At 35.6% G+C, this 24,128-nt stretch overlaps 1 protein-coding gene across 1 annotated transcript in view; it reads left to right on the forward strand.

Moving 5' to 3' along the window:
* Positions 1–24,128, forward strand: part of LOC145296954 (reticulocalbin-2-like) — a 35,293-nt gene extending 11,165 nt beyond the window's left edge. Inside the window, exons 2-5 of the mRNA XM_080143178.1 lie at positions 14,035–14,182; positions 14,762–14,927; positions 18,832–19,036; positions 23,784–24,128. Coding sequence (XP_079999304.1) covers positions 14,035–14,182; positions 14,762–14,927; positions 18,832–19,036; positions 23,784–24,061 — 797 coding nt within the window. The 3' untranslated portion in view covers positions 24,062–24,128. The remainder of the gene's footprint in view (positions 1–14,034; positions 14,183–14,761; positions 14,928–18,831; positions 19,037–23,783) is intronic.

A 24,128-nucleotide genomic window follows, 5' to 3' on the forward strand; every position in this document is an offset into this window, starting at 1 on the left:
GCCAAAACATCTGTTTGCTGATGGTCGCCACAATAACTACCTATAGGAATAGAAGAGTTTTTGGTCCAGGTTTACTCCTCTAGATCAGGCGTATTCTGTCTATTTTCATCCGTATTAATAGATTAAGTCTGAATGATGATACTCTTCACCACCATGCTTAAGCATGTGCTGCAACGCGACAAATGATTGGCTGGTTAATTTTAATGCATCCAAAACCAAGGTTCTATATTTTCACTATAAACGCTTTGATCCCCATTTGGCTCTCATTAATACGAATCCCTCTTCTCAAAGAAACTCCCTGCTTTAACAAGCTTCTGCGTCTGACTGTCACTCCTGACCTGAAATTGAAGACTAACATCAAATCTGTAAAAATGTTTTGTTTTTTTACAAAGGCATAACCACTTATCAAGGCCAGAGACCACTCGAGGATAAGGGTTAAAGAGTGTACAGTAGTCAATTGGACAATATAGTAATCGTTAGTAATGGAAATTCGGTAAGTTTGTTAACTTATATGGAACGGCTCATCAAAAACTTGTTTACGTTGGACTTGAACACAACCATATTGTAGTCAGCTGGAAAGCAGGAAAACAGAAGACAATTCAACAGGGGTGCAGTTCTAAGAAAGAAGCTTTATTCATGGAATGTACGTTTAGGTTTAGGCACAGATAAAGAGTGGGGGAATCATTGATAGTGTTTTCAGCTAGACAAGCGTTTCTTGTGAAAGTTTGGCGAGGGGGGACCATAGATTGAAGCTCAGTCGAGCACTTGCCATGAAAATAACGATAAAGCAGAGACAAACTTGTAACATCTCTTTTGTGAGATAGAGGTTGCAGTGAAGAGAAGAGGACATCTCCTACGAGGCTACGAAGTCTATTTTGAACTCTATCAAGGCAGGACAAGTCTTTTGTAGCAGCTCCTGCCCATATGTGGCAACAGTATTCCATCCTTGGACGTACCTGGCTCTTATATAGATAGAGAATTGCATCAGCAGTGAGATATCTACTGGATTGATAGAAAAATCCCACCATTTTCCAGCGGCCTTGGCAACAGATTTGATGTACGCGTTCCATTTAAGATCAGGAGTAAAGCCCAGAAGCTTGTCAAAACATGAGGCCTCCCCAAGACGAGAGCTATTCATTTCAATTGATGCCACGTGGGGATCTCACTCCTGATGCAATCCTCTATAAGAGCCAGATGCATTCTAAAATGGAGTACTCTTGCCACATCTCGGCAGGAGCTGCTCTGAGCACCCTACCCTGCCTTGAAAGGTTTTAAAGCTTTGAAACCTTATTGGTGATGGCCTTTTCTTCTACCTTCAAACTTCATTTCCACAGAAGAAAGAGATGCTGCAAGCCTCTTTCTGCTCTATTATTATTTTCATGGCAAGTGCTTGTCTGAGCTTCAATCTATGCCCCCCCCCCAAAAAAAACACTTGTCTGGCTACAACCACTATCAACAATTTCCCATATTCTCTATCTCTGCCTAAATCTAAACACAAATTCCATGAACAAAGTTTCTTTCCTAAAACCATCCACCTTCGGAATTCTGTTCTGCTGGCCTGCTTTCCAGTTGACTACCACAAGATTGTCTTCACGTCCAAGTTCTTGCTGAACCATCTCTTTAACTACCCAATTTCCATCACTAACGATCACTAAACTATTGTTGTAGTGACCACCGTATACTCATTAATAAGTCATCTTGGAAAGTTACTACTCTTACAAACCCTTAAAAACTGGCATAATCATATAAATGTATATTTGTGCATGCGTAGAGGAAACACATTAAATTGACTTACGTCTGCCAAGTTTCAATTTTGACCTCTTAGCAGCTATTTTTTTTTTCTGGCTAAAAACCAAATCAAATTTGTTCCACATGTCCGAATCCCCTATATATCAAGTTTCAAGTCTGTAAACCAAAAATTGACAGAAGAGGTTGATTGACAGTTCCACACACAGACAGTCACTTTTATTTATTAATGGTGACCTTATCTATTATTTATAATTAATGGTTCTCATTTTGTATTAAATTCTATACTAGGTATGTTTAGTAGGTCATTGTCGCCAAGCATATAGGCATCAACTTATAGGCATCAAAACTATTGCTCATAATTCCGCCAAACTTGGCATGAAGTACCTTTCGGATGCCAGGTTTATCATAATATGATGAAAATGATATTACTTGCTAGTATTAATAATAAACACTTAAAGCTTCCAAACCTATTTATCGGAATTGCAAAAATCTTAGAAGGAAGAACTCTTGGAATTCCAAATGTTTCATATGCGTTGTTCAAAGTATTATGATTTACTGCTGCTACTAATCTTTAAAAATTTAACAGAAATTATTAAAATATTTCAAAATCGTTTTATGATTTTTTTTATTTTTTTTTTTATTCAAGCTAAAAATCTGCATGACATTTTTTTCTATTTTTGATATTTTTCTGCATTTTTCAATATTGATTTTAGTTTTTCGCTTCAATTTTCTGTTTCATGAATAATTGACTGTTTTTTTTTTTTATGAAAAGGAAATGTAGGATTGGCTTTATGCTAAAATGGAGCTTTTTATTTATTTATTTTTTTCTTTAAAAGCCCCCTACGTCAGTCAACACTTCTAGAGTTATTTTGAATTTAAAAAAGATCGGGGTGTGGAACCAGGGGAAGTTCAGGGTAAGAACTGAATATATTATATTGTAGGTATTGAAAGAATCTTTACAAGACCATGCACCTGTAACAGGTTCCTATAACAGTTTCCTATAACAGCTGAGGATTAGTATTTTCCTCGTCAGTTGGAAAATGTAACAAAAGCAAAAAAAAAAAAAAAAAAAAAAAAACGTGGAAAACGCCTGCAAATTATTTTTCTGAGATCCAATGTCGATCTCGAAGTACAGAGTAACCCCCCATCCTCCCCCACACACAGAAAAAAATAATGCCACAAATCAATTCACAATCAAATTGAATTGGAATAAATGAAGACATTGTCAAGGTTGCTGCAAAGGTGGGCTCTCTCTACCGAGCTGGAAAATTACTCGTCTGACAGTAATCCTGTACTTCTACAAAGCCACCACCATTCTCCCATGCATGGAGTATTGTCTCTACCACAAGTCTCCCACTCTCAGACAGGGTCTCCAACCTAATAGTCTCACACTATCAACCGAACTCAAACCCCTCTCATCACCACAATTTATAAGTATTTCAACCGTTCAATCGAATGTGCTCTGCCGAACCTGTAGCACTTGTTCCACCCCTCTCGACGTAAATACCCCCAACTAATCAAGCAGCAAAATCCCACACCAATAGAGATTCTTGGTGCCAGAAAGCCTTCTAAGTAGTTTTTCCCCCTCAAACTGCTAGATATTTGACCTTCCTTCCCAGTCTTCTGCTTCCTTGACTGTACTGACATGCAGAAGTTCAAGTGCAATGTGAAGAGATGTTGCTACTCAACTCCCTACATAGTATCCCTGTAGATGTGGCCTCAAATAGTAGCCCTTTACATCCAAGTGTAATGTTACATATAGACACTGTCTCAAGAAAAAAAGATAAAAGAATTTGATTCTCTTTTTTTTTTTCCCCACCTCTCAGTGAAACAGCAGACATTTATTTACAGGTACTTTCCAAAATAACGCCTTGTCTCTTGTTCAAATGTCTTCTTGTACTCGAATGTGCTTAACAAGACTTTGCCATGTCAAACACGTGGTACTTTTTCTTTGTTCAACCATGTTTAGGAGGTGCCTTTTCTTGTTGCTCTCAGCCTACGTGTGTAACGTGTCTATCTCTGTCCGTCTCTAATCTTAAGGATCCACGTTTTTCTTTTTTTTATAATATTTTTCTTTCCCTCTTCCTTGCCGTGACGTCACCTTGCATACACCTCGTTATTTGCATACGTTGGCTGTTGCTACGACACATGTCCGTGCTTTGTTACACGAGTGGCACTGTGCCTTGTTTCGGGTAAATAAGATTTTTAAAAATAAATTTTTTTTATCCTTTCTGCAACCTAACCTGACAGACGAGAATCTTTTCTCTTGGCACTGCTTTGATTTGGATTTTGATCGCCTCTTTCAAGTCTACAATTGTCTGGGGATTGTTTGGATGAATATTGTCTTTGAGATATCCTCACAAATAATAATAATATTGGGAGGGTGGGGTCCGGTGAGTGTGAAGCCCATTCAAAACCATACTTCCTATTAGTGAGATGTGCTCACCAAAGTGTCCCTATATATTATTAAACAATAACTGAACAAGTGAGGCATAGACTGATTTTGTACCAATATAATTGCGTTGTAAGAAAAAATATAAAGTCTGGGTCTCCTGTAGGAGACATCTCCTTGAACTACTTTTGCCTTTTCTCACTCATATGTCCCTATTCTGAATTCGTAGCAATGGGCTGATATCAGTGGACTTCATTTTTTTCTATCAAAACTGTCATTAACAATTTTTTTTTTTTTTTTTAATGTTTAACATATTTCAAACTGATATAATTTTTTTTTTTGTTTCGAAGTATTCCATTTTTTTTTTTTTTTTTTACTTGATTACAAAATTTAAAAAGCTATTCTAGTAAATTACCTAACAATTTGATAAACAAAAATATTGTAGAAACTGAATTCAACTTGAAAATATTATGAAAAAAGAAATAATTTTTTTAAATTTAGAAATCAAGTAAAAAAAAAAAAAGAAAAGAAAAATGACTTTTGTTTTAATTTAATTATTTTTATTATGCAATAATTTTTATCGGTTTGAAATGTGTTAAATATTAAAAAAAAACATCGTTAATAACTGTTTTGGTAGGGAAAAATAACTCGACTGATATCGGCCCGCTGCTACAAATTTGAAATAGGGGCATGTTAGCAAGAAAAAGGAAAAGTAATTGGAGGAGACGTCTCCTACAAGAGAACCCAAAGTTCCTTAGCAGTCGAGATGAGACTAGTAGTCCAAATAAACAAAATTATACAATTATGAATCTTCATTTGAAAAATTAATCTGCATTTTTTTTTTTTTTTAAATAATAATGACTCATCTTTTTTCTCCTTTTGTCTGGGACTTTGGCCATTTGCAAAAATTACCCAGTTTGCCTATTTTTTTTATCGTCCTTTCAAATAACCTTTGTAAATGATTTCCCCTTGCAAAAGTCCTTTAACCTCAATATACAGCCGATTATCTTTAACTGTCATATCTATCTATAATATATAATTATGTTATCAAAGAGTAAAGCTTGAACAAAGCAAAACTTATCAAGATAAGAAAAGCTCAACACTATTAAGAGGAGCAAACAAAATTAAAATGAAAGATGAGGAATAAAAGTTATAGATAACTTTATTATATCATCAGAGCAATAGGGGAAAATTCAGAAAAAAACCTCTTTGGGGCATAACATTTCGAAACTAAATGCTTCTCATCCGAAGGGAAGGACCAGAATTATGCAGAATGCAAATATAGAAAAAAAAAAACTGGCTTAACGACATTTAGATATGAAATGAGAATGAAGGAATAGGGTAATACGGTAAAAAAAAAAAAAAAAAAAAAAAAAATTCAAAGTATGTACAACATGTAAGGAGGGAGGCTAGTATATATGTAGGTACAAAAAAAAATATACGTCACGATGAAATAATGGGGAACACTAAAGAAGAACGAACAATAGAAGAAGAAATGAAAAAATAGGGAAAGATAGAAGGAAAAGAGACAGAAACAGTAAATAGGGGACACGGAAATACATATATAAATGCATATATAAATGCATAAAGATAGATAAAAAAAAAAAATAGACAAAAATAAAATAATCTCAAAGTGGAGAAAAATGAGATTAGAAAAATGTTAAAAAAAAAAAAAAAAATTCTATCTAAAAATATATTTCATGTATTCATATAGAATTTTAAAACAAGTGGATAGATACATTGAATCTCTACAGTTCCAGGTAAGCATTATCTGAAGATAGCGGTTTCAATCCTACCCAAAGCTGTCCAGAGGATTAGTTGGCCAAAACATGGTGAGACAACAACAACTATGGAAAGTCTAAAGTAAATAAGTTCTTGATGAGCCGTTCTATATAAGTTATCAAATTTACCAAATTTTCATTACTAATGATTACTATATTGACCAACTTCTACTGTACACTCTTTAACCCTTATCCTTGAGTGGCCTCTGGGCCTTGATAATGTGGTGATGCCTTTGTAAAAAAAAAAAAAAAAAAAAAAAAAAAAAAAAAAAGCAGTAATTGCTAGAAATATAGTTACAAGGCTCAACATTCCTATATCGCGTCACGGTTAATCACCTGAAGAAGGCCAGAGGATGAGTAGGTCAAAATGTAGTGAAACAACAACTATGAAGATGAGGATAACAATCTTCAAATAAGCAAATAAATATGCAAATAATTCCTTTCAAAGAATTCCTTTCAAAGAATTCCTTTCAAAGAATTCCAATAAAAAAAAATAATCTATATTTTTGTCAATTTCAAATCCAACATCCATCAAATAGATAAATTAATACTTTTATGTTAGGGGTGTGAGTTACATCACCAAAATAAAGCAAGAAAAAAAAAAAAGCATTTTCACAATGGTGACTATGATTGTGGTTTCGTCAGTCTCGTATCGTACGAGTTGCGTCCTTCCATCCCATCTCAAAATGACACGGATTTCGAATTGAATAAATGCCTTAGCAAATAAAACAAAACCGTTTTGTTGTTTCTATTTACTTACCTCCCCACCAGGGCAGAGTTTGATACAAGGTCTGTTTATAATGTAGGGAAAATCCAGCTTCTCTAAAAGGGACACTAAATTTTTTTCTTTTTTTTTTTTTTTTTTTTTTTTTTAAATTACATTTTCACCCCAAACAAGGCAAATTGCCACTTTGGTGTAGGGGGCTACTATCAGGGGCAACAACTACTAGAGTACTATGTAGGGATTTGGGCAGCAAGATGTCGGTTCACGTTACACTTGAACTTCTGCACGTCAGCACTGTTGGGGAAGCAGGGACCTGGAATGGAATTCCAGAGTCTAGCGATTCTGGGGAAGAAACTATTGGAGTAAAAAGATCTTTTAGATCTAGGGATCTCTACAGTGTGGGGGTGGGATTTAGCAGCCTGTCGGGTTTGTCGAGGGTGCTCACGTCGTGGGGGCACAAGTGATTGCAGTTCGTCAGAGCATTCACCACTAAAATACTTGTAGAAAAGGCAGAGGGATGCAACATTTCGTCGATGGGACAGAGGCTGAAGCTTAGAAACAAAAATAAGTTTCCTCAATCTAGAAGGATTTCTCCTTCATTGATTGAAGATAGAAGAGATGAAGTGTAATATCAGAACAGATATTACACTTTGCTCTCTTTATCTGCATAAATAAGGGAAGCGAAAGTTACGAGGTTGCCGAAAGGCCATGGTCCACTTTCTACTTTGCTAATGTACAGGACATAATCCTGATGTTTCTATTTATTTGCCTCCCCACGAGGGCAGAGTTAGACACAAGGTCGGTTTTTAATGTGGGAAAAATCCAGCTTCTCCAAAAAAGGGCACTCTAGATGGGAACAAAAATAAAAATGGTCTCGGTCATGAAGGATTTCTTCTCCACTGACCGAGTAAAGAAAAGGGGAAGTGTAGTATTAGAACAGATACTACACTTTATTCCTAGCCAAAAGGTCAACAAATAACCCTGATGTTATGCCGGTGATTTTCCAAATACAATATATTTTATTTGTATTTAATGAATTATTTGAATATGCTCTAAAAATAATAACAAATAAAATGAATAAATAAATAAATGACTTCAATTCAGAAGTTTTTAAAGATAATCAATTGGACATTGATTTGTATGTCTGCCTGAAGACTTAGTACATCTACTAATAGGATTAGATGTTGTGGATGACTTGGGGGAGAGGAATTATGTAACAAATAATACCAGTCAATTTTATTTTCTACAACTCAGGATCTTAATTTCCATAAATTATGTAGATTGCAAAAAAAAATAAATAAAAGTGAAAAACCAAACCATTTGCTTCATATTGTAATTTGAAATGTCAAAGTTCATTTTGGAACAAAATTAAAGTAAAAAAAAAAAAAAAAAAAGGTCCTTCGTGAGCGCATCACCTCTGTCTCTGGTAACAGTGCACTAACCGATTTGCCCACAGGGACAAATGCGAAATGGTAATGTTGTTGAATAAACCAAGCTGTCTTTCTTTATTTTCTTCTTCCAACTCTCTTTAGTAAAATGTAATCGGCCAAATGCAAAAAAAAAAAAACGTGTGAAAAGTCTATCTGTGACTAAATCTAAATGCAAGTTCCATGAATAAAGCTTCTTTTCTATAATTGCCCGGCTATAGAACTCTGATCTGCTAGCTTATTTTCCCCTTGATTAAAACATGGTTGTCTTCAAGTCCAATGTAAACAAATTCTTGATCTGAGAAGAACTTTATGATGAAAATATTTCATTGGTGAAATGTAAATACTACTTTGACATGATGTCTTCAAGTCCAACGTTAACAAATTCCTAATGAACCGCCCTCTTAAGTAAACACTTCATTAAATCTCCACACTAACGTACTGTACTTGCAATAACCCTTATCCCTGAGTGGTTTCTGGGCCTTGATAAGTGGTGACCACCGTGTAAAAAAAAAAAAAAAAAAAAAAATTTGTTTGATTTTCTCAAAAAAAAAAAAATAAATATATATATATATGACGGAACGGATACTTTATTAACAGACCACTTTGAGTGGTTCTTTTTGTGTGTGTGTATGTGTGTGTGTATATATATAAATATATATATATATGAGCAAACAGTTAATAAAATGTTAAAAACACGTTGAAATGAGTTAAAAACATATTTAATCTGAAAAGGAAACACTAGATAAGTGGATAGTCCTTAATCCGCGGAGTTTCGAAGAAATACTTTTTTTCTCATCAGAGGGTAGGAATTAGCAAAATGCAGGATCGGATTTTGCATGCAAAAGTATTTGCTGAAACAACAAGTAAGTCAAAGATCTTACTTGAAAACAAAAAAGTGAAGCAGAGGGAATATAGTGAAGAAAAAGGTGATTACACATGAATGGATAGTCTGGTGGAAGATAAATAATCCAATATATAATTTTTATATATATATATATATATATATATATATATATATATAAAATAAAAATCTTGATATTAAAAATTAATTCAAATTTTCCAAAAAACCTTATAAACCTATAAGTAAGGTATACAAAATTTTAATTGTTCAACAAGAAGTACAAATAAACAAGAAAAACCTTATTCCATGGAGTTTCGAAAAATGCAATTCTTCTCGTCATATATATAGTTATCCACAGACACTTTTTCATCGTTTCTATGACTTATCAGCGCAGCTAGACCTAGTAAGATTCAAAACTGAGAACCTTATAACTGATATATATTATTTAATTGGAATTCATTGTCGAGATGCATATTATTTATTAATTTTTATTTATTGCGGACTATTATCCTCATCTTTTTAGTTGTTTTTTCACGACGTTTCGGCCAACTATTCCTCTGGCCTTTGTCAGGTAGTAACCGCAACGGGATAGGAACTCTGAATCTTCTAACTGCATCCACAGCAATTACTGCCATCCGTAGTTGTCGTCTCACCACGTTTTGGCCAAGTAAGCCCCTGGACGGCTTTGGGTAGGATTTAAACCGCTATCTTCAGACAATTCTCACTTGGAACTGTAGAGATTCAACATCTCTATCCACTGTGCCATGGGTCTGACGTAGGCCAGAGGAATAGTTGGCCGAAACGTTGTGACAGAACAACTAAAAAAATGAGGATAATAGTCCGCAATAAATAAAAAGTCATAACTGATGTCTGACACTCTACCAACTGAGATGTGTGCATGTCTTTTTGTTTGTTTTTAACTAACCTTTTCATCTGTAATTGTTTGACTTAGTATCTGTATTGCATTTAACATTTCTACTGATCTCCACCATTTAAAAAAAATTTTTTTTTGTTTTTTTACCTTTCATCTTTGTGCATATAGAAATAACTTGTAACATCTGGATGTTTTATGTTATAAGCATCATTTGGTATTTTTTTTATGATCATCTTCTCGATATCCCAGACCAAAGTTGAGAAATAAAAAAAACAAAAAAACGTCCATCAAACCAGGTGTGACCTTTTCCTTCCATTCATTTCTGCTCCCCCCCCCCAGGCCACCTTCAACACATTTTGAACAGACACCAGCTGTTTAATCCATAACCAATTACTTGTTCACTAATTAAAATCAAGGGGAGACAAATCTGTCTAATTATCTAACGTTTAAAGGGATTTATATTTGGATTCTTGTGTGTTATTTTTACATTTTAGTCGACGTAACTTTCGACCTTCTTCAGTTGGGTCTACAAGGACTCATGATATAGTGGATAAAGTACCTGGTAAAAATTTAATTGTGAGTTTTTTTTGTTTTTTGTTTTTTTTTACCAAGGTAGTCACCACTTATCAAGGCCCGGAAGCCACTCGGGGATAAGGGTTATTGCGTGTACAGTACGTTAGTATTGGAGATTTGATAAAGTGTCTTACTTAAGGGGGCGGTTCATCAGGAATTTGTTTATGTTGGACTTGAAGATATCCAGGTTGTAGTCAGGTGGGAAACAGGCAAACGAAAGAGAGTTACACAGGCGTGCACTTCTAAGAAAGAAGCTTTGTTCATGGAATCTACGTTTTGGTTTTGGCACAAATAAAGAGTGGGGAAAATTTTTGACAGTGGTTTCAGCTAGGCGGGTGTTTATCGTGAAAGATTGGCGAGAGAAGGGACCTTGCCATGGAAGTAACAATAAAACAAAGACAGGCCCGCAACGTCTCTCCTGTGGGAGAGAAGTTGCAGGGAAGAGAAAAGGGCATCCCCACTAAACCACGAAGTCTATTTTGTACTCTGTCAAGGCAGGATAGGCTGTTTTTAGCAGCTCCTTCCCAGATGTGGCAGAAGTACTCCATCCTTGGATGTACTTTGCTTCTATAGATAGAGAATTGTATCAGCAGTGAGATATTTTCTGGAGCGGTAGAAGGATCCTACCATTTTTCCAGCTACCTTGGCAACTGACTTTCTTCAGGAGGTTGAAGGTTCAATCCTCAGTACGGATGACACTAAAAATACAATTGCAAATTACTTTAGATTTCTACCCAGTCATGGCTGATGGAACGAGAACATGCTAACCTCATGGATTACATAAAGGGTTCTGTTAGAAAATCTGTGCAGATTCCTCAGAGTTCGATAAGATAGGCCTTAAGACGATTGGAGGTTACATCGACCGAAATGTTGTATGCTACTCCTGTGGATTAAATAAAGTGTTTTATTTGAAATTCTGTAAAGATTCTCATGTTTGACCAAAAGATTCCTGGGTTCAACAGATACGCCTGAAGAAGGTCGGAGGTTACATCGACTGAACTGTTAAAAAAAAATAAGACTCAAGATGAGAACAGTAGTTCAAAAGAAGAATTCAAATGATACAAATAATCAAATCTCATTTAAAAAATTCAGAAATATCTTAAGGTGTCTTATTAGATTTTTAATGCCAGACCCAGGTAGCATTTAAGCTGACAAATCAAACTTTGTTTCTGAAAAGCCAATTTGTTATTGTTGTATTGTGTTATTAGTAATATAATATTGTTCTTCGGTACAATTTATTTAAAAAATTACTTGGTGATCTGGCTGGTGATCAGGGCTGCAGAATCCTAAGAGTCTGGGTCAGAAATTAGACATTTTGACTACACAAACCTGTTGATAATTATGGAACAAATATAAAAAAGTACATCTAAAAATAATAATCACCAAGGGTATAATTTATTTTAAATTGAAGAATGTAATGGGAGTTGTCTACCTTATGTTTAAAAAATAAACAAATAAAAATGAAATACAAGATAGATATGGCCAAGATGATTAGAACGTTGGTTCAAGCTTACAGGTTCTCTTGAAGTTTTGAAAAGTTTCGGAGTCGGTGTTAATCATACTTGTATGAATATTACAAGTTTCTTTTTTTTACAAGGCAGTCACCACTTAAGGCCTGAGGACGACTCGAGGATAAGAGTTAATCATTGTAAAGTGGTCAGTGAGACAGCGTAGTGATCAGCAGTGGTGGAAAGTGGGTAGAATTTGATTTGCTTATAGCAGACAGCTTAACAAGAACTTGTTTACATTAGACTTGAAGACGACCATGTTGTAGTCAGCTGGAAAGCAGACCCTTGGTACAGTTCCACAGGCAAGCAGTTCTAAGAAAGAAATTTTGTTCATGGAATTTGCATTTAGATTTACGCACAAATAAAATGGATGCAAATTGTTGATAGTGGTTGTAACTAGACGAGTGTTTGTAGTGAATTAATCGTTTTTTTTATATCTGACTTCAAGATGTCACGTTCCGGAATTTTTTTTTAGATGAGGATTGGTTATTTGTATTATTTGGAATCTTCGGATTACTGCTCTCATCTTTCACGTTATGAACTCCGGAATTTCGAACAGAACCCTTTATTTACTTCACAGAGGTAGCATGCTTTTGTCCCATCAATCATGATTGCGTAGAGGTCCTAAGTAATTTGCAATTATATTTTGAGTGTTGCCCACATCACGAATTGAACCTTCAACCTTCAGAGAATATCACTTTTAAATATGATTTTTTTCCAGATACTCTAACCACTATGTAGTGATTAGAGTATTTGGAAAAATCAAATGTAAACTAAATAAAGAGTTCTATACGAAATTCCATCCAAATTCCGGAGTCCAACAAAAACATTCCAGAGTTCGACAAGATACATCTGAAGAAGGTCGGAGGTTACATCGACCAAAACGTTATGAAAATAACACTCAAGATGAGGATAGTAGTCAGAAAATTCTAAATAATACGAATTCTAGATGTCAGTCAGAGTTTTTGGAATTGTCAGAGTCAAACCTTATATGTTACAACTCTGCAAGTCTACTCCAGGGTTCAATCCTGAGCAAAGGCAGCAAAATGATTCAACAAATAAAGTGAAACAATGCCACAAAACCCCAGAATGGCTCGAATGAAGGGTTGGGTTTTAAAATCAATGACAGTTCCCGAATTTGACGCAAGACATTTGAAGATGGTGGTTGGCAAAACCAGGGTTACAGAGTTGGTGTGTAAAAGATCCGACTTGTAGAATTCCTACTCTTAACTCCTTATTTTCAGGGTTTTATTTTTTTTTTTTTTTTTTTTTTTTTTTTTTTTTGATATTCAAACTTTTGGCTGATTCTCCAGAGATTAAAAAAAAAAAAAAAAAAAAAATCGACTTTTACTATTTTTAACATTCTACCAAATCAAACTCCTTCGAAAACTTCTGATTCCACAACCCAAGTTGTTAAAAATTCTACGTTCGACACATCTGAAGAAGATGAGAGGGCAAAACAATCAAAACATATTTAGATTTTCTGAATTTTTTCGGTGACGATTGATTATTTTTGTCTGGATTTTTCAGACTACTGTCTTTACATTGATTATTATTTTCACAACATTTCGATCGATGTAACCTCAGGCCTTCTTCAGATGCACCGTGTCGAACTCAGGGAATCTGTACATGTACTTAATGAAACATTCTGAAAATTCATACTAGTTAACATAACCTCTATGTAGGGTCCCAATATTTAACAGGAATTTCTGAGATGAGAGGGGGGTGCAAAGTATGAGGCATGTTCTAAAAGTAATGCCTCCTATTTTTTTTATCCATCCAAATGAATCCGAGAGAATTGCTAATTGCATTGTTATGATGACTGAACTTATGCATTCATGATGTGAAAGTTTCATCTCTGTTGCAGAATTTTGACAGTGTTAGACTCTGAGAAAGCAACCCCTGTCATGGACATGCATCAGAAGCAGATAGGTGTCATTAAAATCCTGGCGAAAGTGCATTGAGAATGGTGGTGACTATGTAGAAAAATAAATTCTGGGGCACAAAAGGTCGCTTGTTTTAATAGTACCACTCCTGTCTTCGTAGCTCTTTAACTTTTTGAGTTAAAAAAAAGAGGGTGGGGCTTTGCTTCTGGAACAATGCTCGTATTTTGAGAAAATAGATTGAATAACCTTTTTTCCTTTTCTTCACTTTCATTGCAGGCTCTAAAAAAGTTGAAGAAGAATTTGACGAAATGGAACCAGAAGAAGCAAAAACACAGCTACGAAAACTTATTCCTAAAATGGACTTGAATGGAGATGGCAACCTTCAACTGGAAGAATTACAATCTTGGATTTTTAATTCTTACAAGTAAGCATCTAACCCAGATTACTTACCACTAGCAGTTGGCTAAATTATGTTGCAGGGGTACTAATTCCCATAAAGTATGAGGTGCCTTCAATAAGTTTCCAGACTTTCTCCGTATGGGCACTTCTATTGATAGTACACGCATGATACTCAAATCCCCTTCGAAGTAATCTCCTCCAGCTGCAATGCACTTGTACCGTTCCAAGAACTTGTGAAAGGCCTTTTGAGTGAATGTGTCAATGTCCCTCGTCACACTCTCTTTCATCTCCTCAATTGTCTCATAAATAAAATATATATATCTATATTCTCTATTTTAAATCCTCGGGGTATCTGGTGTCACTCGGAAACGATTAGCTATCTAGCATAGTTACTCGGCCCCTCCCAGGCCCCTGGGGAGAATCTAAAGCACCCCAATAAGAGATTACGTCACAATTAGACACAATCCCAAATAGTAGCCGCTTATGTTCCAAGAGGCAATATGACTTATTTGTGATGAAAGAGTTTTAAAAAAAATTATTTTCTCTTTTTCGATCCTTCATACGAATTTTGTAGGTGATTTTCTTTTCTCTCTTTTTTCGCTAGGGCCATCGACAAGGAAGAAGCCAATGAAGAATTCAAATCTGTTGATCTTGATGGAGACGAAAAGATAAAATGGGACGAGTATTTAAAGAAGGTTTTTTCATACACAACAAATGACCTCGACAAATTGAAGGAGAAAAATGCCGAAGAATGGAAAGAAATTGAAAAAGTAAATGTCCCCCACTTTTATATTTTCGACTTTTATAAATTAAGTCAAAATTTACAGATTTATTTTAAAACTTTTATTGAAAAAAATCAATTCAGATAACTTTATTATGTAATAGCACTTACATCTATTCAATGTAGCTGCCTTCAGCCTCAATCACTACTTCGATACATGCCTAGAACTAGGAGCATGCCTTTTCCACAAGTGCTGGTGGGAGCTCAGTAAATACTCGGTGGATGGCAGTGATCAGGCTGGCTTTGATGTTGTGGGAGGTCATGTTGGTGATGTTCTCAACATATGACCAAATGAAGTAGTCCAGTGGGTTCAGGTCAGGGGAGGAGGAGGACCAGTCAGAAAAAAGTACAAAGTCGTAGCACTCTTTCTGACACCAAGCCTGTGTCTGCTGGACTTGTAGGCCAGCACCGAGTCCTGCTGCCACACTCAGGGTTTGCCAGCAGCCACCCGATTGCACCAGGGTAGTCACCTGACTACAACTTGGAGGTCTTCAAGTCCAACATAAACAAGTTACTGATTAACCGCCCCCTTAAGTAAGACACTTTATCAAATCTCCATTACTAGCGATTACTACGATATCGCCCTATTGATTACTGTGTACACGCAATAACCCTTATTCCCGAGTGGCTTCCGGGTCTTGATAAGTGGTGACTTCCATGTACAAAAAAGAAAAGCTCGCTCTTCAGCACATCCAGGTACACTTTGGTGTTCAAGCCGACTTCGAAAATGTGAGGTGGCATGATGTGGCCCTCACTTGAAACCATACCAAAGACCATAACTGTGTTATTCATGGTAATGGAGCGATGCATTTTGAGGGTACTGGCAATGGTCCTGTTGTCATAACTTTGATCGGTAGAGAGCATGAGTTGTACAGTGGCACATCTCTGATCTCGCTCATTTAACATGTGTCACATTCAGACATGATAAAAAGGCTCCTATTGCTCTTGGGATTTCTACACAACTGGCCAACTAGTAAAACAAAAACTGCAACAAAAAAAGAAAATCATTTTTCATCAAACGGAAATGGAATCATGTCGTCTTTTCTAGGGTGACAATTTTATGTAGTTTTTGAACGATTAATTGGAACAAGGAATCGTAAAAATTGGTACTTTCGGGGGGTACTGGAATCAGAAAACTGAGCTTAATTTCCAATGCAAAAAACGATTCTTTTAATTTCTAAATTAATGTTACAATGAGATATTTATTTTATTTATTATTTTTTTTTTTTAGTTAAGAAAAATGACAAAAAGTTTTATTTTTCTAAAAGTCTTGTTCTGTTAAGAAAAAACAAAACATTCAAACAATAAAATTCATTTGTTAAAAAAAAAAAAGAAAAAAAAGAAGTAATTTAGTATATGGAGAATCGATCCATCAAGCGCGGCCGTAGCCAAGATTGAACTCACTACACAATTATGTAGTGTAATTTAAATCTAGTCGGTAGCTGAATACTTGATGCTTCGCCAGGGCTATCAAGGGTGTTTTTTTTTTTATTGTGACGCCATCACTGCTTAAGAGAGTCCCATCTACCCTCGAGAGAAGGATAGACTGCGCCAGTTTCTAAACCTGGTATTTTACCTAGTGGTAAGCAGAAAGTAAGCAATATTCTTTCCAAATTCTTAAAAAAAAAACAAAAACAAAAAACGTTTTGGAAAGAATATTTTGAAGAAATCGTGCTACGATGGGTGTGCAATAAGTAATGCTCCTGACCCACTTCCCATTGCAGTAGAGCAACGAAACTTGGCACAGTTATTAGTCTTTTTTTACATAAGAACCACCCAGAGTTATGCATTTCTCCCATCGTTTGATGCAGCTCTGGAAACTGTTTTTGTAGAACATCCCAGGTTGGTTCTCCAACCACGACGTAACTTCAGAAATCAAGGCTGCATCATCTAGTAAACGCTTTCCTTTCAAAAACAACTTCATGGTTGGGAAAAGGTGAAAGTCAGAGGGTGCAAGGTCAGGAGAGTAGGGAGGATTTCATAACCACATACCGTGCTTCTGATCTGGCAACATGCGAGTTGTGGACCGGAGCGTTGTCTTCAGGAGGAAGGTACTTTGCTGATCTTGCCCCGCCTCTTAATTTTGATAGCTTTCCTTAATTTCCTCAAAAATGAAGCATTATATGCTCCTATAATTGTGGTATTCTTTGCCAGGAAAGATGTCATCACCATCCTTGCCTCAGAAGACTGTGAGCATGACCTTGCCAGCGGAGGGCTGCACCCTTGCCTTCTTTGGAGGTGGTGAGTCCAAGTGCTTCCACTGCATTGACTGGGCTTTGGTCTCTGGATACTAGTGATGGATCGTCTTGGCACATCTCCAAATTCATCCTCGAGCACTCGACGCGTTCTCGCTTCTGGAACGGTGTGAACAACCTGGGAATCCATCTGGCAGACACCTTATGCATATGCAAATGATCATGAATGATAGTTTCCACAGACCCTGTACTAATCTTGACATCTTGGGCTATTTGGCGAATAGGAATGCGTCGATCTTCCAAAATGGCAGCCTCAACTTGACGGACAGATGCCTCATCAATGGCAGAGCGGGCGGGGGCGACCAGGTCTGGGAGCTGTTTCCACAGACTTCCGGCCATGTTTGAATTCACGATGCCAGCGTTTTTACAAGGACATATGATAGGGCATTATCACCACAAGTTTCTTTCATTTCATCAAATGTCTCCTGTGGTGTGCGTCCTTTCAAATACAAAAACCGGATCACTGCTCGACATTCAACGGGCTCCATTTCACACCTGACTCAGTTCAAACACCTGTAAAACAGAAACCACAATTAGTTCAGAGCTGTAATTTGCCACATAACCTGTAGAGATATAAATCATTGCACATACAAAATTTCAGCTTGATCAGACAACTGGAAGTGGGTCAGGGGCATTACTTATTGCATGCCCCTCGTAACATATTTGCAATTCCCATGTTACAATGGAATATTTATTTATTTTAAGTTTGAAAAAATATAACAGCACTATGCGCTGTATATACTGCACTGGGATGTAGAAATTTAATCCATTGGGAGAGAAGCATCATCAATTTTTGTTATGACATGCATCTGAGAGAAGAAACACGATGTAAAAACCTGATGTCTGCTCCGTCTTGTGGCAGCCATTGCGCTAACTGAGATTAGCAGTAATACCAAAAAGCATGGTTGGTTCTGCACAAAGCCTTCACCACTATAAACAAATCATCTGTTTGGATTTCCGAACAACTTAGTCGTACTGATGGACCTTATATGTCGAAATCGCCAGGAGTACCATCTTATTAGACCAGGCTAATGTTCAAGTATGGACAAAAATTACAGATTACTTGGGGTTTCCATGATTTTAAACGTCAAATTGTCATGAATAAATGTTTGTATGGATAGTATTAGACTTGTTCATTGTTTAGAATTGAAGATGAATTAGGAGTTATTTGGGAATTTCCATAAAAAGTATGAAATTTAAAAATAAATATTTGAAGAGAGTATTATTAGACAAGGCTAGTTTTTAGGAGAGATGGAGAAAATTATAAATTCTTTGTTTTTTGTTTTTTTTTAATGTGTGATTTGATGTTCAGTCATTATTTTTTTTTTTTTTTTTTGGTCTCCCGACAAAGGAGTGATTGAACCTAATGATTCATTTCCGTTCATCTGTTCACATTTTTCACAATAACCACGCCTTGAATTTAAAAAAAAATTTTTTGCACAAACATTAGTCATGGTGAAAGTAAATTTTTGCCAGACTAGATTTTCTGGGATAACTCTTGTTACTCCACTAGGGGGGCATTATAGGGGTAAAATTGCCCCAAAATTTTCTGTCTGTTTGCACTTATCTCAATAACCATATCTTGGATTTTTTTTTAATTTGGTTGATTGCTTTAAATGCGTTTGTTTGTTTTCTTAGATGATTTCTGCTGATAAAGAAAAATTCCAACAAGCCGATGTGAACAAAGATGATGTTTTGGATAAGGAAGAATTCCAGGCTTTTGTTCATCCGCATGACCATGAGCACATGCATGAACTGGAAATCAAACATGCGTTGGCTGACCGTGACAAGAATAAGGACGGAAAAATTGATTTAGAAGAATACAAGGGAGACTTGCCTGAGCGTAAGATGATTTTTTTTTTTTATTTATTTTTTTTTAATTTCTTGTTTATCTAATACAAAAAACAAAGTTATTTGGACTTTCAACTCTATTTTACCTCCTTTTCTACTCAATGTTTGAGTGTTCGAAATTTTGCCATGTTCGACATGATGACATACGAAATTGAAACAATTTCTTACAGCTGCCCTCCAACTAAACTCTCCAAGGGATGAGTATTTTGTCAAGACACCTCGTTATAGTTCTCCGCTAACTCGAGCAACGTTCTCGCCTGTTGTCAAGAAGATGGTCATCTGTACAACCATGCTGTTCTCTGAGCTGCTAACACACTTCTGTCGGACGCAAAAACAAAAAATACTGCTCCTCATAGAAATAGCAGGATAGTTTATCAAGGTTTACTCCTCTACAGTGTTCTACGTCCATGTATATTAACAGGGTTACTCCTTGAAGGGTGTGACTCTTTGCCACTCGCGGACATTCATTCATTCATTAACTATGCCACAAATTGCAACTGCATATCTTATATCGATCTAATATATAAAATAAAGTTAATCGGTCTTTCCAAGCTAGACCTAGGTTTTTATTTTTATTTATTCATGTTAAATGTTGAGCCGTTATGTTGAGCAAAGATGGCGGCAGTAAATACAAATCGGCAAAGAATCAATGCAGTCACGATCTCGAGTGTTGAGTAATTCTTTAGAATAAAGATGGCGGCGAAGAATCAATGCAGTTGTTATCAGCAGTGGTTCAGTCGTTCAAGATGTGGCGGTTGACAGCAAAATGATTTGATTCCAAAATTCGATATTTTTCTAATGATGTCAGAGGCTTCCCATTGGTTTATTATCGTAACCAAAGTTATAAATAAGATCATCCATAGCATTGAACTCATACCTTCATGAGTACTCGAAAACATGTTAACATCTTATTTTTTTAAGAGGTGCCAAACTTTAAATAGGCAACTCTATCTTCTTTCATTGCAGATTTGGCAACAATCGGTTATTTTGATTTCTAACTTGGTTTGGAAATTCATCATGAACAAACTAACATCCGGGCATCATTTGCAATCTGCAAATGATGTAGTCAATTTACTAAGATATGCATTTGATGAACGAATAATTTCACAAAATGGACCTCTCAATCGGCCACCTCTTTCATGCGATGTAATCTCATTAGATCATTTTCTTTGGAGGATACATAAAGTCTCGTGTCTACGCTAATAAACCAGACAAAATAAACCACCTGGAAGATAACATTCGACATGTTATTGCCAAAATATAGCCAAATTTAATATGTAGTTTGTGAAAATTGGACCTCTAGATTATTATGCCATATACGCGTAGGACTATCAGTTCCAAATCGTATTTAAATTATAAATGCTAAAAATTAATTTTTGGAATAAACCACATTTTCGTATAATACATATTTTTCTGCAATTTATTCGTATTTAAAGTTCACTGCAAAAAAAAAATTAAATGAAAATTAAATAAAAAAAACATCTTTTACATCATTACCATAATGTGTGTGGATATTCCAGGCATTAAAGAACATGATGAGAACTTCCTAATTTATGGTGTAGTGCTACTGGAAGTGGTGACAAGGCAAATCAGTACTTTCGCTTTTTTTCTTGCATGCCTATATCTCCCCTGTGCATATACTCTTTTTTTTTATGATTTTCCGATCTTTTTTTATTTCAATAATTTTATTTTTATTATTTCATAAACATATTTATTTTATAGATTTATAAATTTAAATAAAAAAATTTTATTTAACAAAAAGCAAACATATTTATTATATAAATTTAAATAAAAAAATTTTATTTAAAAAAAAACATTTATTATATAAATGTAAATAAAAAATTTTATTTAAAAAAAAAAAATATTTGATATAAATTTAAATAAAAAATTTTTATTTAAAAAAAACCATTTGTAGACATTTATGCTGACGACACTACCATTTATGGTAGCACATCTAAGACAGTAAACGACCAAGTTCTCTCCAATTCTCTCTCCTCTGATCTTGAGCATGTAGTATAATGGGGAAAGGAGTGGCTGGTTACTTTTAATGCATCTAAAACCAAGCTTATCTCTTTACATCATCAACATTCTGATCCACATCTGGCATCAATTGAAATAAATGGCTCTCGTCTTCAGGAGGCCTCAAGTTTTGACAAGCTTCTGGGCTTGACCTTTACTCCTGATCTTAAATGGAACACGTACATCAAATCTGTTGCCAAGGCCGCTGGAAAAATGGTGGGATCTTTCTATCGATCCAGTAGATATCTCACTGCTGATGCAATTCTCTATCTATATAAGAGCCAGGTACGTCCAAGGATGGAATACTGTTGCCACATCTGGGTAGGAGCTGCTAGAAAGGACTTGGCCTGCCTTGATAGAGTTCAAAATAGACTTCGTAGCCTCGTAGGAGATGTCCTTTTGTCTTCTTTTCAACCTCTATCTCACAGAAGAGATGTTGCGAGTTTATACATTAGTCATTGTGATTTTAGCATAGTAAACAGTGGGAATTTTGAAACTTGGATTACTTAGGGGGACGATTCAATTAGAACTTGTTCACATTGGACTTTTTCTTTTTTTTTTTTTTTTCATAGGTATCAACTCATTATCAAGGCCAAGAGGCCACTCAAGGATAAGGGTTAAAGAGTGTACAGTAGAAATTGGACAATATAGTAATCATTAGTAATGAAAATTTGGTAAATTTGATAACTTATATGGAACGGCTCATCAAGAACTTATTTACGTTAGGCTTGAAAACAACCATATTGTAGTCAGCCGGAAAGCAGGAAAACGGAAGACAATTCCACAGGCGTGCAGTTCTAAGAAAGAAGCTTTGTTCATGGAATCTACGTTTAGGTTTAGGCACAGATAAAGAGTGGTGGGAATTATTGATAGTGTTTACAGCTAGACGAATGTTTCTTGTGAAAGTTTGGTGAGGGGGGACCATAGATTGAAGCTCAGTTGAACACCTTCCATGAAAATAACGATACATCAGAGAAACTCGCAACATCTCTTCTGTGAGATAGAGGTTGCAAGGAAGAGAAAGGACATCTCCTATGAGATGTCCTTTCTGTGCCTTAATCAAAGCGTAGATTCCATAAACAAAGTTTCTTTCTTAGAAGTGCACGCCTGTGGAACTCTCTTCCGTTTGCCTGTTTCCCACCTGACTACAACTTGGATGTCTTCAAGTCCAACATAAACAAATTTGTGATGAATCGCTCCCCCCCTTAAGTAAGACACTTTATCAGGTCTCCAATACTAACGATTGCTGCGATACTATCCCATTGATTACTGTACATGCACTAACCCTTATCCCTGAGTGGCTTCCGGGCCTTAATAAGTGGTGACCCCCATGTAAAAAAAAAAATATCTTACCTACATTGCCTGCAGGCATTAACCCGAGGAATTAAAAAAATGGCATCAAATTTACTCAGAAATAAAGACTTTTATGTGATTTCATCAAATTTTTCACAGTTGCATCAATATGGGGTGGGGGTTGTAACAAAAAGAAAAATGTGGCTGAGATGATACTGTGTTTTTTTTTGTTTTTTGTTTTTTTTTAACATTCATGCAGACAATATGAAATACCTCTCGACCAAAAAAATAGTCAAAAGTTTATTTGATCACTCAGTTTCTGCTCACAGTTAAGACTTTTATCTACAGGGGGTAGTAACTAGTTTAGCCATGTGAGATGCAGTTGGGGGAGACCGTCTAAATTTATATAAAATTCATATTGAAATAAGTTTTAGAAAATAAAATTTAACTAATAAAAGATAAAACGGTTTCGCAGTGATCAGGTATTTCGAATAAAAACAACAGCAAACTTAAAAAAAAACAATGCAAGAGGGGACAACTACAAGGAAAAAAAGTTTTATTTTTGTGAAGTTACCTCCCTTGGGCTGAACATATGTCATGTTTTTTTTTTTTTCCGTGATTTTGTGATTAGGGGCGTCCAAATGCAGTTTAGTTCTATGCAGGCATGACTAATGACGTTTTTTTTTTTTTTTTTTTTTTTTTTTTTCTATCATATGTGCTGTCTCTTTAAGTTTTCTGATCCAACATCTTTCTTCTGTATCCAGCATTTTGTCATCATCCGACACTGGGGAGTGTTACTAATTGTGTTTTTTTATCTGTATAATTTTGTTAATTTTTATTGGATACTTTTTAATAATGTCCTTTTCTTATATTTTATTTCAACAAATCGCTTTTTCGAAGAACAATAAAAGTGAAGGAACTAGTTTGCCTTGTCACTGTTTCCGGTAGTACTCTGCAGAAAATTAGGAAATACGTTAGCTGACTATAACCATTTGTTGTAAATGTCTTACAGGTATGAACCAGAGATTGGATCTTAATGATAGAGTAAGGAAAAGCTAGTAATGTCTTTCCTGTAAGAATGGGGCTGTAGAATAGAGATTGCTAAGTTGATTTTGTATTTGTAATCCAAGAAAAGATGCTTTGAGTGACACCTCTCCAAATATTGCAGGCACTCCATCTTAGGACGTACCCATCGCTTTTCAGTTCAATTTACTTCAATTGAATTTCTCAGAAATCAATCCCCCTCCACTAGGCCAGATGTGGCAACAATACTCCACACAAGGTCGAATAGTGGCTTTGTAGAGGTATAATATACTCTCGTGGGAGTAATTTTCTAGTATGGTAGAGAGAGCCCACCTTCTTTGCAGCAGCTTTGGCAATGTCTTCAATCGAAATTTAAATGACTTTTTTTTCTTTTTTTTTTTTAGATTCCGATGAGACTGAAAAGTTGGCTGAAGAAACTAAATTTAAAGACTACGATAAGAATAACGATGGTTTTCTTGAGAAAAAAGAATTGATAGATTGGATTTTGCCAAACACTATGCAAAACGCCAAAGAAGAGGCGCACCACTTGAAGGATGAGGCTGATGACAATAAGGACAACGTTCTGTCTGAAGAAGAAATCCTTAACCACCACGAGACGTTTGTTGGTAGCCAAGCCACAGACTATGGCAGACACCTCCATCTAATCAAAGATGAATTGTAATAAAAGTTTCCTCTAAGAAATTATATATATATATATATATATATATATATATATATATATATATATA

The sequence above is a fragment of the Euprymna scolopes genome, chromosome 17 (assembly GCF_053919585.1).
Source record: "Euprymna scolopes isolate OS-2025 chromosome 17, ASM5391958v1, whole genome shotgun sequence".
NCBI lineage: Eukaryota > Metazoa > Mollusca > Cephalopoda > Sepiida > Sepiolidae > Euprymna > Euprymna scolopes.